The 14,982-nt window shown below is 40.6% G+C and overlaps 1 protein-coding gene and 1 long non-coding RNA gene across 3 annotated transcripts in view; both read right to left on the bottom strand.

Moving 5' to 3' along the window:
• Window positions 1-1,421: 1,421 nt before the first annotated feature.
• On the bottom strand, window positions 1,422-2,748 carry LOC306912667. The gene is made up of 3 exons (XR_013788422.1): window positions 2,610-2,748; window positions 1,722-2,300; window positions 1,422-1,541 (listed from the first exon to the last, which is right to left on the bottom strand). It is a non-coding gene; the product is annotated as an uncharacterized lncRNA (long non-coding RNA).
• A 1,844-nt stretch (window positions 2,749-4,592) lies between these two features.
• Window positions 4,593-14,982, bottom strand: part of myom1b (myomesin 1b) — a 47,209-nt gene continuing 36,819 nt past the window's right edge. For both annotated transcript variants that reach the window (XM_079489057.1, XM_079489056.1), the window contains 13 exons: window positions 14,450-14,586; window positions 13,793-13,937; window positions 13,267-13,326; window positions 13,097-13,164; window positions 12,541-12,654; window positions 10,958-11,045; window positions 10,404-10,442; window positions 10,200-10,306; window positions 8,288-8,450; window positions 7,764-7,800; window positions 7,558-7,580; window positions 7,048-7,103; window positions 4,593-5,857 (listed from right to left, as the gene is read on the bottom strand). In XM_079489057.1, coding sequence (XP_079345183.1) covers window positions 5,621-5,857; window positions 7,048-7,103; window positions 7,558-7,580; window positions 7,764-7,800; window positions 8,288-8,450; window positions 10,200-10,306; window positions 10,404-10,442; window positions 10,958-11,045; window positions 12,541-12,654; window positions 13,097-13,164; window positions 13,267-13,326; window positions 13,793-13,937; window positions 14,450-14,586 — 1,274 coding nt within the window. In that variant the 3' untranslated portion in view covers window positions 4,593-5,620. The remainder of the gene's footprint in view (window positions 5,858-7,047; window positions 7,104-7,557; window positions 7,581-7,763; window positions 7,801-8,287; window positions 8,451-10,199; window positions 10,307-10,403; window positions 10,443-10,957; window positions 11,046-12,540; window positions 12,655-13,096; window positions 13,165-13,266; window positions 13,327-13,792; window positions 13,938-14,449; window positions 14,587-14,982) is intronic.

The raw sequence follows: 14,982 nt of genomic DNA on the forward strand, positions 1-14,982 counted from the left end.
GTAAAAGTACAATATTTGTAACAACCTATATGTAATGGAGTATAAGTAAATTGAAATTGAAAACTGTAGTAACTCCAGTAAAGTAAAACTGCCTCAAAAGTGTTCTTAAGTACAGTGTATACTTGAGTAAATATACGTAGTTACTTTCCACCACTGGTGTGATTGCATGACTCGCCATTTTTTTCTGCTTCACAACCCCTCCTTTCTCCCATCATCACGTCCTTTCTTCTCAATCCCTCCCGCTCTCTACGCCTCCACTCTCATCAGGAGGAGAGGGGGGAGGGGGAATAGCTCCAGCCACGATGGCCATCAGCTCCTGAGGCTACATGTAGAGCTGATACCAGTATCGGAATTGTATCGGCTGGTATTCATATCAGCGAGTATGTCGGTCTATGCCATTTCAATAATACCATGTACTGTAATGTATCACGTGATGTCATTTACAGTCATATTTTGAATGCTTCAGTTGATGTTGCATCACTGTTTTATACTTACTGTAGTATTATTATTATTATTATACCTTGAACTTTGAACCTTGAACTTGTAGCTGCACTTTAACGATTATGAATGGAATTATTTATTCCTCCATCAGTGGTTCACAAACTTCTTAAAGGACCACTTCACCACTTTTCAACATCTCTTCATATAATTGGTCCTCACTAATGTTCATGATAAAACACCACCATTTTTTCCTACTCAGTCTGTGTCTCATAGGAGGGCTTTGGGCAGTTCGGACACCCGTCCACCAGTGACATCATCATTAGGCAGATTTTTTTTAAAACAAGATTTGTTTTAAAATATATTTAGATTTTTATTATCGTGAGAACGATGGCTTCAACTTTTGCATTGCAACTTTTCAGGAAAAGAAAGCCTGCCGTTTCTATTAGCTTGGATTCACCATCGATGATGTCACTGGTGGACGTGTTTCTGAACTGCCCACAGCCTTCCTATGAGACACAGACTGAGTAGGAAAAAATGGTGGTGTTTTATCATGAACATTAGTTATGACCAATTATAGGAAGAGAAGTTGAAAAGTGGTGAAGTGGTCCTTTAATTTCAAGGACCCCTATTGCATAACTGAAAGTTACAGACCTGTAAGGGTCTGTAACTCCAATTAGTCCCTGGACCACCGTCCTTGATTTATTTAAATGACACACTGGTATCCATATAGGATAGGTATGGGTATCAGGATTGGAAGGACACATTTATATTGTACATGCTACAGTACATACAGTATGTCCACTCGAATCTGGTCGGTCCTCTAATAGTCCATCACTTGACCTGCACTTACACATTCCATTCATGTGTTCAGAAATAATGTGGTATTCAGCAGAGATTTATGTGGTATCTTATTAGTTCGGGAAAAAAAACGAAATAAGTATTCCCAGACCCAGCCCAAGCTAAATTAATTAAAATCAAAAACTCATCAATCTCGTTCTCACAAACACAGCTGGCAAATTGCTTGGAATCTCTCCCTTTTTGTTCTTTCCCATTTCTAAGGCTAATTTATACTTCATACTGTAGTAGAGTAGTAGTAGCGACTGTGGCTCAGGAGGTAGAGCAGGTCGTCCAATGATCCAGGGTCGGCGGTTCGAATCCCGGCTCCTCCTGTCTACATGTTGAAGTGTCCTTGGGCAAGACACTGAACCGAACACTGAAATGTGCTGGTTGGTACCTTGCATGGCATCAGCTGCAATCGGTGTATGAATGCCTTTGATAACCCTAACCATGTCACAGTCAATATGGCAAAGTGCTATTGTTGTATCCCCAGCTGGGAAGGGGTTTCCCAACTTCCCAATCATGCCTGTGTCCATTATTGTTCTGTTATTGTGTTATTTGCCACGAGGAATGCATTGGGGTGATTTATTTGGTAGTTTATGCTCATGTAGCCATGTTTACCTGTGTGTATTGTGGGGAACACTGTGAGCAATAGGGGAATTTTGTCACTGAGGAGAGTTGGTTCTGGTGTGGTGTTTCATGTGCCATGTGTTTCTTATATTGAGCCCACAGTTCAGTGTGTAAATTAGCCTTGTCTGCGTTCCCTGTTTATGCCTCTGTCTCAGCAGCAGCTGTGTCCTCCTCGCCAACCTCTGAGACGTTGGGTGCAGCTTTATCTTCAGCTTCATGTATCGCATCTTCCTGAGCCTTTTTCTCTACTACTTTCAAGGCCTTGGCTACGGCTTCGCCTTCAATCACATCACCTTCCGGGTCCTTTTTCTGTACTTGCGCCTTGTTGCCACTCTTGCATTCTCCTTTGTCCCCCACTTTCTCCATGGGAGGAATCGTCAGAATGACTGAATCTATACAGTGCAACAAAAATGGTTTGAAAGGTTGAGTTGTGACTCTTTATCATAATAAAAAAAGTATTAAACTATCTGTAATAGTATTCATCACAAGGACAGGAAAGAGATCGACAATTCCATGTATGTTATGATACGCAATAAGATGTTTGATATGTGGACACACACACACACACACACACACACACACACACACACACACACACACACACACACACACACACACACACACACACACACACACACACACACACACACACACACACACACACACACACACACACACACACCTCATCTCATCTCACTCACCCCTCCGTTTCTGCACTTTCTTTCCTGTAACTGGGGTTTTCTTCTTGTCTAGTCTGGTTGGGCCATAGTGTACATTCCCATCGTCATCAGTCAAATATGAAGTAATTCCCAAGTCTCCTTCGCCTTCCGTAACGATCAGCTGACAAGGAAGGATTAGATCTTAGAAGTGATCACATAATGCCTTGCATCAAATCAGACTCCACTAACACACAATGATTATAAGCATATACTTACCCCAAGGCAGATCACTTCAAATTAATGTGAATGATCCATAACCTACGACGTACTACTAACCATCGATGAGAAGATCCATATAATACAGCTTATGTTGCAAACATCTTTGAGTGATCTATTTAGTCCTGTGACTTTCTAATTAAGTGTAAGTGAGGGTAAGTGATATCATTTGTTAAAGGGTCTCTCCCCCTTGCAGGTGGGTGCCGTTTTAGGCTTCTGTTGCAAAGTTATTGCAAGTTTCAACATGTTGCATTGCGAATCATTGGTGTGAGAGCTTGACCTTTAGACTGTCGACCCTACTTGAACCATAGGAAGGCGATCTCTTAAATTCCTCCCAATACATTATATAACTGACAGTGACAACCATTGCGCATTATTGCAGATTGAGCCATTGATAGACTGAGTGCACAAGATCTATCAGACAGAATCCCACCCTATAGCTGTGAGGGGTGTTATATACTTTTCAATTAGATGCTGCTGACTTAACCCTTTGTTTGCTTTTAATACCATTCTACCCACATTCTGTACAGACACAGTGTACAGACACAGTCTACAGACAGTGTACACACACACCCATGAACTCTTTCTGGTCACTGACTCTGAAAAGAAATGGGGACACATGTTCACAGACATCATTGATGTCTGCTCAAATGAGTTCAGCTCAGCATTCCTCACCTAGACGTTTTGGTGTATATAGAGATACTAATGATCCAAGTGCAAAATCCAGTGCTGTATACTGTTTCCATAAGTGCGTCAACATTAGACACATAATAAAATACTCCAGTCTGTCCATTGTGAGATAATTGGTTGAAGTGAACAGGTTTATACCCGACTTTGTATACTTTCCCCACTGTGACTCTGTGCGAGTGTGACAAGCGGTTGAGGCCTATCATAAATGTCTGGGACAGACTGGGAGATATTGAGTGTCATTTATTGTTGGTGTTCACTGTTCAGAGTCTGTCAAGAGATGAAATAAGATCCGTTTTCTCTCTCAACTATTTCATTATGTGAGCTTAGTTGCAGAGGAAGCTAACTGCAAAGTGGAGTCTTGGGGTTCACTTTCGCTTTCGTTTTCTTTTTTGTGTGAAACATAATAAATCAAGCACACCCTTCAGTAATTGCAATAAAAACGCCATTTCAAGCAGGGTGAACACAGTAGTGGAGTGATACTTTGTAATAAATGGATGGATCCACACTGTCAGAGTTAAATGTGTGGTGGCCTTTGATGTCAACAGAAATTGCAACACATCACCCAGTGAATGGAGAAGTTGATGCAGATTGCAGACATCTTGGCACATGAGAATGGCCACAATATACAATATACATAAAAGTCCCTGTACGCCAATTGGTCATTGTGTCAATGTTGGTAGGACATGCTATGCTGTGGGTTGTTGCTTGTGACACACGTACATATTGGTGCAGCACAATTATTAGACTAGAATATGGCCTACACTGGCCATTATTAATTATTTTATTAATGCTGGCACTGCATGCTCCGAAACCTATGATTAACCACCCCCCCCCCCGTTAAGTGAAATTGTGCAAAAGTGAAGAATCTGTTTTCTCATTCCCTAGTCCCTTCATATACCATTGGTCAATGTGCAAGTTCAGATCGATTCAACTCACTGAGAAGAAAAAAATCCTAAGGACAGAAGGAAGGAAGGTCCTCATTTCATAGTAAGATAGTAGAATGACAGTTATATGGGTACTAGACAGGGTTCTGAACACAGTGAAAGAAGTCGAGAGGTGGTGGTGAGGGAACACATGCTCTTTTATTAGTGTTTTCAAGAGACAGGGAGCAAATGAAGTGATCTAGCATTATGCAGTGACAGTGATGTCAAATCGCTAAATAGAATCACAGAGGAAGAGGGAAGGTGACAAGCATACAAATATATGTGAAGGTGAACAACGAAACAACAGTGATGGTGAACAACATAGTCACTAAATGAGAGTGGGGCGTGGGTAGGGTGCATGGTGATCGCAATAGACAGACAGAAACAGTGGAGGTCTGTGGTCATTGTGAAGGAAATGGGATACACAGACACTGGTAGAATCCATTCAAAAATTGCACATTACACCTATCATCTCTCACAGTACTAACTGTACCAGTACTTTCTTTGCGGGCAGTTTTAACCTCTCATTGCAGCAAATTAATACAAACATTCACCTCTCGGCCTGCCCCTTTGAGACTTCATACACACAAACACAGAGAATTGCAACAATCACATTTTGGGGTGGGCATAATGTTACAAAATGCCATTGCTTTTAAGCAGACAGTGAATTTGACACCATTGACAAATAGTGTACACAAAGGTTAAATCTTGGCCACTCTTTGGATGCCTCTCTGAACTCTTTGGACATTTCATTTAATTTCAATTCAGATTTGAAATGTACACCACCCCAGAGTTACTGCACCCTTACGGGTCAATTTTTTACACTTACAGAGTTAAATTGACAGTCAGGACATTGCAGTGTATACACAAACAAAATGGCATTTCTTCTGTGGTTCTCTTGGGTGGTTGAGCTACTGCAGTATTTAGCACCAACATAGGTTCCCCTATGATTATGAGCCAAGAACCACTTTTGGTGCTACTTCGCACCATTTTAGTTTAGCATGTACAGTACACTTATCCAAACACCTCTTATCAAATCCTCACGTTTCTTTTTCTTCCTTTTTTCACGGTGCGCTATGATTTTATACATATTTACGTCAAAGATGTTTGGATCGCCTCTTATTTTTTCTTGGCGGAGGCCGGCGGGCGGGCCTGCTCTCCTTTTTAGATGGAGAAGACACTTACGGTGAACTCTGCGCTCTCCGTGCCGTACTTGTTCTTCACCAGGATGCAGTACTTGCCGGAGTCTTCCGGGTTCACCTTGGTGATGGTGAAGCTGGCGAACTTGCCTGACTCGAAGTTCAGGATGTAGTGGTCGTCGGACACCATCTCCCGGTCGTTCTTCAGCCAGGTGACCTCTGGCACGGGCTCACCCGAAATGTTGCAAGTGAGGTTCAGGGCCTGAGGCAGATAGAAATTAGAACGTACTCATTATGCAGAATGTCCCATTTCACAGGTTTTCAAATGTATAAAATGCATTAAAATCTTTTGAAAAGTGCAGATCTACAAGCTCACAACGTGCTGAGATGCGTTGTGAGCTTGTAGATCGGCTATTTTCAAATGGCCGAAAAGTATACGTAGGGCTGAATCAGGGATCGTGATGTCACGAGACCTGGGAACCATATATGGGGTCTTTCCCCATGTATGGGGATTTTGAGTGATACACTGAGTGACTGACGGGAAATGCACGATTCCATAGTTAACTGCGACCTTTGCGGCAACCACAGTGGTTATCATGAGACTGTCACTATATGATCATTATTGGCATTCCCATATATGGGCTTAATATTGATCCATTTCAGGAATCTCCATACAGTATATGGGAATAACAGGGATTGTATTAGAGTATCAATATGGGGGCTTTCCCCATGTATGGGGATGTTGATGTCATGGTGATGTCACGAGACCTGGGGGCGTTCCCCATGTATGGGGATTTTGAGTGACAAGAAAACCCGCAAAATTTCATAGTTAACATATGGGCTTAATATCAGGGATCTCCATATGGGTAAAATTGCGACAGCAGGTTGCATTTACTATGATATGATCCCTGATTTACTATCATCCCTGATGATGTCATAGTGATGTCACGCGACCTGGGCACAATATATGGGGGCTTTCCCCATGTATGGCTGGGCACAATATATTATGCCCAGGATTGTGAGTGATAGATTGAGTGACGATTGTGAGCAAGGTATTGTGAGTGAGGTGACAAAAACGCAAGGTTTCATAGTTAACACTCTGAGCGGCCAAGACGGAGATCTTTTTCAAATACGCCTACTTCAAATGGCTAATCTACAAGCTCACAACGTGTCGATGTAGATCAGCTATTTTCACTATTTTAAAATGTTATAGTTTAATAGTAAAAATGACAAAAATGTAGGCATATGGGGTAAGGCAAGATATTATGGGCCCAAATATTTATGCCAAAAATAGCATATACAAGGCGTGTTGCATATAGCTATAGCAACACATTGTGAGCATGTATATCTGCTACTTGTGGATACGGTTCTCTCCCTGCACAATATGGATGCAGAGGGTCCAAGTGGTTTTAAGTGATGTTCCTCTCAGCTGAGCTGAAGCAGCGTACGTACCTTGCCCTCCTGGATGGTGACCACGTCGGGCAGGCCTCCCGCAACTCGAGCACGATCTGAAACAAACAGCAGCAACTCAGCACAAATCTACTGCAGTATGAACAACAGTGTGAAGCTTGATTTATTCTCTCGGAGTAGAAATGCAATTAACTATAAATTAAGCTATTGAAGGATGGCATTTCTTTTTCCTGTGATTTGATATACAGTATAGTTGCTGTCAGGCACAAATATTGTATCTCCATATTCTAACTTTTTTGTGAATTAACGCTCCTACTTGATCATACTACGGTGTCACACAAAAACATCAAAAGTAGCAGATCCACAAACTCGAACTTGTAGATCTGCTATTTTGCTACTTTTGGATTAGAATCTCGAAAAGTAACAGTTTTGGACATGGGTATTTTCACCCGGCAGATGATATAACACAAGCTGGAAATGAGACTAGGGCGAGATACATCAAACACAAATCTGAGCTCAGACTACTGGAGAGTTCGAAGCAGAAGTACTTACTTCTCTCTGCAGTAGCAGCAGCTCTGACGATGGGGGGGAAAAAAAGACGGAACAAGAAATACAGTTAAGAGTCAGGATTTGCATTCCTACAGTACTTCTCTGTATTACTTCCTCAAGGGCAATACAGCAACACTCATAGAGAACGACGGTGATATAGTGCAACACCACACGACTGACGCGACTCCACTAAATGACGGACTACTCACTTGAGTCTCTGGAATTCTGTGTATGCATCAGCATACGCTGCAACACAAAAACACAGAACATTGGTACAAATAAGAAAATGGCATCATGGTTACATGGTTCAAAGGTTATGGTGTTGTTCCTTATCTTTACATCTTGCATACACATAAGAGTAATATTATTTTGTCTCAGACATTGCATTAATAATATTTATAATAGAGTACCAAAGTCCTAACGTCACTCCCACATGCACCGATGGATGGGTCCCGTTTTTTGAGCAGTGCTAGCCTCTCAGTTTAGTTTTAGTTGACTAATTATCATACGATTTTAGTTGACAAAATCTACAGCTGATTAGGGTTAGAACAAATCATAAAATGATCTATTAGTGTGTTAGTCCCTCCCTAACATTTTAGTCTAGATTTTATTGACAAAATTGTCAGTATAGTTAGTCATAGTTTTGTCATCGTTTCCATTTAGTTTTCCTCAGTGAAAAAACATGTTCCGTCACAGTTTTAGTCGACGAAATCAACACCACTAGATATCTCACCTTGGCCTGACAGCTCAACAGTCCTCTTCAAGCCATCCTTTCCATCGTGGAAGACGATGCCATATATGCCTGTGTCTTTCTCTGTGGGCTCTGCAATCTGCAGAAACAGCTGCTCTCCCACCACACCACTCTTGATGCGGTCTGTGAAAGCTATGGCGGAGTCCTGCGGCAATACAAACAATAGAGACACAGTATATGACATCATATGTGACACAATTGACAAGCACAGAAACAAATCAAATACATACACTATATAAGATCCTGAGTGTTCAACGTTAAAGGTATATTCAGTGATCACTTATTTTTTCTTATTTTTTGGATAATCCTCCCTACTATAAAGTGTGCTGACCATATAAGGAGTTCCTCCCTGTCCCCAGTTAACCCCTGGGGTCAAAAAACCCTAGTTTCGGTTTGGGCTTTGGGTGGCAAAGCCTTCATCCAATCAGGATGAGAGGGGCCTTCCTCCAATCATGATCGAGTGGGGCGGGCCTTGGTGCACGTGCTGTTGGTCTGTTGTACTTCCCCCACTGTAGAGCGTGTGCATGTGCACATCTTGTTACCGGGTGGACCGGGTTTTTTTTTCAAATCACCCAAATCACTGAATGCTCCTTTAACAAAGAAATGGGGGGTGGGATGGGCGTATCCCTATTCTGGTGGTGGGATGGGCGTATCCCTATTCTGGTGGTGGGATGGGCGTATCCCTATTCTGGTGGTGGGATGGGCGTATCCCTATTCTGGTGGTGGGAACATTGACAGAAAATAACAGATTATTTTAGATTAATTTTATACTGTATTATATACAGTGGCCTATGTATGGAATTTCTTAGATTTGTCTGTTTCATTTTTAAAAACAAATCACACCCATGTGAAGTGAGGGGCGCTAATATATTAAAGTCTAACTCATGTTGATTAGGTGATGTAATGGTGATGTAAAACAAACGGTGTCAAAACAAACATTAAATTCTCTTTATTGTTAATGGCATTTAATGTTTGTGATTTAATGTTTGTGACGTATGACGTAAATTTTCCTTCATTGTCAATGGCGTTTTTAAAACAAGCATTGAACTAAAAACAAAGATTAAACCTGTATATAGGAGGGGCAACTTTTCTTAAGGAGGGGCAACTTAAAATAATAATAATATAAAAAAATGTAGGAAAAGAAAGGGATTTTTTGAGGAAAGAGAGATCAACTGACTTGATTAATTAATTTTTAATATGCTAGTACAGCAGATTGAAAACGCCCTAACCCTAACCCCAACCCCAAAATCAGTTAAGCTGTGAGCCCGGAGTAAATGTATTAAAAAAAACATGAACACTTATTCTTCATACCGACCTGCCGACCGACCGACCTATTGAGACTTCAAGGCAGCAACACATCACTCTTCCATGGGCTATAGACCGTAAGGCTATGAAGCAATATAGAACTGGGCATAACGGGCAACATAAGGGATCTCTCAAAGGCAATGGCATGTGGCACGCTGATTGGTTTAATTATTGTAACGCCCAAACCACACCTATGCATAATGTAACGGGTAACGGAGGTGTTTTAGGGATTTAGACAGATAACCAAAATACCAACTTTAGTGGGGGAATACCCCTTCCCCACTGCTAAATCCCCAAACAGTGTGTTTAGAATGATCAAACGAAAATGGAGCCCAAAGGGCCTTATTTTCGTCAGTGCTAAACCCCTTATTCCTAAACTTCTTTGCCTGTTATACTATTTTGAAAAACATTTTTTAATAGTTCAAATAGCCGATCTACAATCTCACAACGTGTTGATGTAGATCGGCTAGTTGAACTATTTTAATGTGTCAAAATAGTAAAATATGGCAAAGAATTTTAGGCATAAGGGGTTTAGTACTGACGAAAATAGGGCCCAAGAGGCTTTACACAGTAAGTGGTCATCAACATACTTGTATTGCCAGGTGACTACTAGTAAATCATTATAGTAGCTGACAAAGGTGTAGAGTCGAATGCCATGTTCTGTGCTTGTGATCTTCAATGGGGTGGAGGAGTTGGCTGGAGAAACACAAAGTGTTGTTATAGATTGGAGAAACATTCTAAACTGTAATGGCCAAACAGTGTTATCATGGATATTAATAGCCAAAATGCTTACCGATAACACTGAAAACGTCGTTCATCAAGTCTTTGAAGGCTAGAAAAGAGCAACATTTGATAATTATTAATAACGCCTGTGCTTTACTCATGTAATACTGACTATTGTACATCGTCTCTGTCGGGTGGAAACCTCATATGTCCAAAACTATTTAGGCCTGACCTCTTCTAAATCCTCCAGTTTTCTGAAATAATTATTTCACGATTTTTCAAAAATAGCAGACCTACAAGCTCGAGCTTGTAGATCTGCTATTTTTCCATAGCTAAATTATAGCATAATGTTTAAAACACCAAAAGGGGTTCCCGCCCAAAATGGGTTAATTAAAATTCAAAGATAGCTAAAGTAGCAGAACTACAAGCTCGAAACACATCGATTCTCGACACGTTTTGAGCTTGTAGATCTGCTTCTGGTGCTTTTGTGAGCAGTGCTGTAGTGTGATGAAGTAGGACATTAATTTATGAAAAAACACAAAAAGAAAACTAAAATCTGGAGATAAGAGGTTTCTGCACGACAGCAACGATATAGTACATTGTATATTACTGTTGACAGGTTACCGTGATCTGTCAAATTCAACGTGGATTTGTCTGTTCCTCTGTCGTCCTTCAAGATAACCTCGTATACACCAGCATCTTTCTTGGAAATCTGGAAACAACAGCAACATACAGTAGAGTCACGACCGACACTAATGTTGTCTCAAAGCAATATTTGATTTCATTCTAACAGAAAAGACTAAGCTTTTCTCTCCTGCTATGAGTGCTGCAGGACAACACTTATATACTCAAGACTCAAAAAGGCAAAAAGGCTTGACAGACAAAACACACCAAACAAAAATAAAAGCACTCTCAGGCAAAACCAACTAATGGCCCCACTAGGCCAATCAATCATTATACGGTAACAAAAACATCGACAAAACGGATCCCAACTTTGAGTTTCCTCCGGTTTATGTCGTCGAATTCAGCTGAAACGTCTGTGGCAGCAGCAGCTGCGGCAGGGCCGCGCTGAAATGGAACAATATTATGTGATGTTATGGTATGTCCACAGGAACATATTATAGGCTGGAAGGCTAGCATGTCATATCACGCCACGTTGACAGACGACGATCACACTGAGATGAGTTTTGAGGGACAGAATAGGAACACTGAGGAAAACAGACAGATTAAACAGAAAGGATGGAACATTTACATAAATGTTGACACAGTGTTTTAAATCAGTTGGGTTGGTTTGATTTATGTGTAGCTTTAGGACATTCTTAGGTCCTATAATGGATACAATTAAGATTAAATGTAGTTGATTAAATAAAGACTGTCACACAATGTATTCAAAATAGCCTTTATATGATTACTTAAAGGAGAATTCCAGATTAATACTTTTTTTTAACCTTAATCTCATGTTATTATATCCAATATCAAGGGGTAGAGGTGAAAAAACATCATCCAGAGCGCACTGCAGCTCCGACGTGTGCACTGGGTCATACGCTAAATCGCTTATGATCACTTGGGAGAAAAGAAAGTACACTTCTGTCTTTCATAATGATCAAATACGATGCACTGCAGTGTTTTGTCCCAAAGGGGCTTCTGTAAAAAGGCGACCGAGCCTATGACCCAGCGTGCATGCTCTAGCTGAGCTAAGGAGAATGCACTGGATGGATTTAGTTTTCTTCACGCCTCTACCACTGGTCGTTGGATAAATAATAACATCAGATTCCGGTAAGAAAAGCACTGGTCCAGAATTCTCCTTTAATACTAGTATAAGGTAAATAAATGTGATCACAAGATCATTTTCCATTTCAATTTACACCAGCAAGGTCAATTATGGACTAGTACAGAGGCAGGGTGGACTATAAAACCCTTTAGTGATAATTCAGCTACCGTAACTACAACTCAGGATTATATTGTGTGGATGAATGCCCATGATGTGTGAAGAACATGTGAAGAACATGAACACAACGGACATGTGCAAAGACGGCACAAAGTTCACACTTATGAAGGCAGATTAATTCACATCTACACGATTGTACAAAACAGATATATACAGTACAGGTATACAGGTATATACAGATATACAGGTGTATATACATATACAGATATACAGGTGTACAGTTTCACACAAAACCTTCTACTCCTCCTTATCTCCCTACCTGAGCAATCTCCAGATTCAGAACTCCCTCTGTGAAACTAAGATGCTCGTCCGACTTGATCTCACGGCCATCTTTGGACCACAGGGCAACGGTCTCCTTCTTGATGTTGCCGACCTTTAGAAAGGCAGTAATAATGTTACTTTTCTATCCGGAAAAGCATCTGTATCATTTTAGATTTTATATCATATATATATATACAGTATATATGAGTAACATTTTTCAGAAAACCCGTAGGATTTAGAACATTGGTTTAGAACAGTGGCTCTCAAAAATAGTAGATCTACAAGCTCACAGCACGTCTCTTTGTGCTGTGCTGCAAGCTTGTACATCTGCTATATTCAAAAAATAATAATAATAATCTTCTGAGGGGAGGGGGGGTCTGCGGCCAAATACATACGTTTGGGGGTCCTTGGCACAAAAAACTTTGAGAACCATTGATTTAAAAGTCATTTATAGAATCGGTCTTAATGGGTTAAGGTATGACAGAATGATAGTAAATATTCTTCAATAAAGCATTATACTTATACAGCACAAAACATATTGATACATTTCTCACCTTGCACTTCAGAATGACACAGCATTCTGCGGTCACCTCGTAACTCATGTACTCAATAAAGTGAGGCCCTGTGACACGAAAGGCAGTCATTAATTTATGACCCGAAACGGACAATCAATATACACTTAATGCTATGGAAAATAAATAAATGCCATTGTGATATGTCATACCTTGCTTCCTGTGCCATTCTTTCATCTGGAATTCTGATTCCTTCTGCAGTTGCTTGAACACTGGAAGTAAAAAAGAAAGAAAACTGTTGATGTTTGGTTCTTGTGATGAAATGTAACTAATTTGGAGTTGTGCTAATATTTGGCTGGTATTTAATTTGTAATTGAATCCTAGGGACAGTTTGTTGTACTGTTTACAGAGTGCTTTTACTGCCTCCTAGTGCTGAACTGTAAATTCAGTGCAACTGTGATGTGTTGAGGTCTGTTTTACTAAATGGCATGTTTTGTAACCTACAACTGTAATACCAATAATGAAAGGAAATAATTGAAATAGCTTTTCTTATTAATAATAAACAAATACACAACTGTGTAAGTAAACGCACGCAAGAGTACATCAAGTCACCCCTTTGGCCCTTACGCCGAAATTAGTTGACATTGACTATATAGGCCTACCACAGAGACAGCACAACAAATGGTCATCTAGCAGCATTGAAAGTTGTAGTGTGAGATTGTGACAGGTGAGCATTACCATCTCCAATCAGCACCAAGCTGGACTGGGCGGTGGCTTTCCCATCCAGCATCTGGAAGGTGAAGGTTCCCTCGTCTGCTGGGGTCAGAGTGTCCATGATCATCTCAATCACGCCTGTGTTCTTGTCAAAGTTCATCTTGTATTTCTGCAAAACAACATCAACAACAAACATGTTTTACAGGTTTGACTCTCATAATTATTGGCAATGCTTAGATCAGTGGTCCTCAGAGCCTTAGGGGTCCTCAGAGTTATAGGGGGGCACCCCAAATCTGTGTGAAATTGACTTATTTTCTTTTGTTTACATTAACCACTTGCGCATTCCTATTCAGGGAACGTTCGCCGAAAATAGAAGATGCACAAGCCCACAACTTGTGAGGTTGTAGATCTGCTATTTTCGGCAAAGAGGTTTGGTGTAGAGGGAAAAAAAGAGCAGACCAAGTATCTATTGCACTTTACATTTGAAACAAACTTCAAAGTGCTACAGTACAGAATACAAAGTAAAATTAAATATCTGCATAAAACAACCTAAAAACTATGAAAAAAGAAGGAAGCAAGCAATGCTTTGTTAAAAAGGAAAGTCTTTAGTCCTCTCTTAAAAGCATCAACAGACTGTGGAGCTCTAGGTTATGGATATTCCTTTGATGCTCTCGGACGGACCTCTCCCGGGGAGACAACGTTGTCGTTGAACACATAGTCGATTTTAGCGTTAGCCGAGATCTTCTCTGCCTGGAGCCAGAAACGAACTCTGCCTTTCTCCTGTAGTTCCACCGCCAGCTCTGTCTTCAAGGGAATAACTGGAAAGAAGAAGATGGAGCGCAGTGGGGTTAGTTTCAACAAATATGAAGAAAAGGTCGACTCGGAACTATAGGAATGGGACGTTAATCATTATTATCATTTATCATGATAAAAAATAATCACAGAGATTTAAATTTATCTTGAAATTGCCCACTTGTTGAGCTGCAAATTCAGTACCACTTGAACCCACTATATGTGATAAAACGGATCTGTAAGGAGTACGCTCCTATTTCACTGTAGGCTACACAAATCGATTTGCTAAAAATAGCGAATCGAAGAATAGCGGGGAACACGTTTTGTGAGCTTGTGAGCTTGTACAGTAGATCCTTCCCCCCAGAATAGGGAAGCTGGGGGTTCAAGTGGTTGAGAAAAGCGGCATCTTAAGTTTTTATTAT

The sequence above is a fragment of the Electrona antarctica genome (genome assembly GCF_951216825.1).
Source record: "Electrona antarctica genome assembly, chromosome: 20".
In the NCBI taxonomy this organism is placed as follows: Eukaryota; Metazoa; Chordata; class Actinopteri; order Myctophiformes; family Myctophidae; genus Electrona; species Electrona antarctica.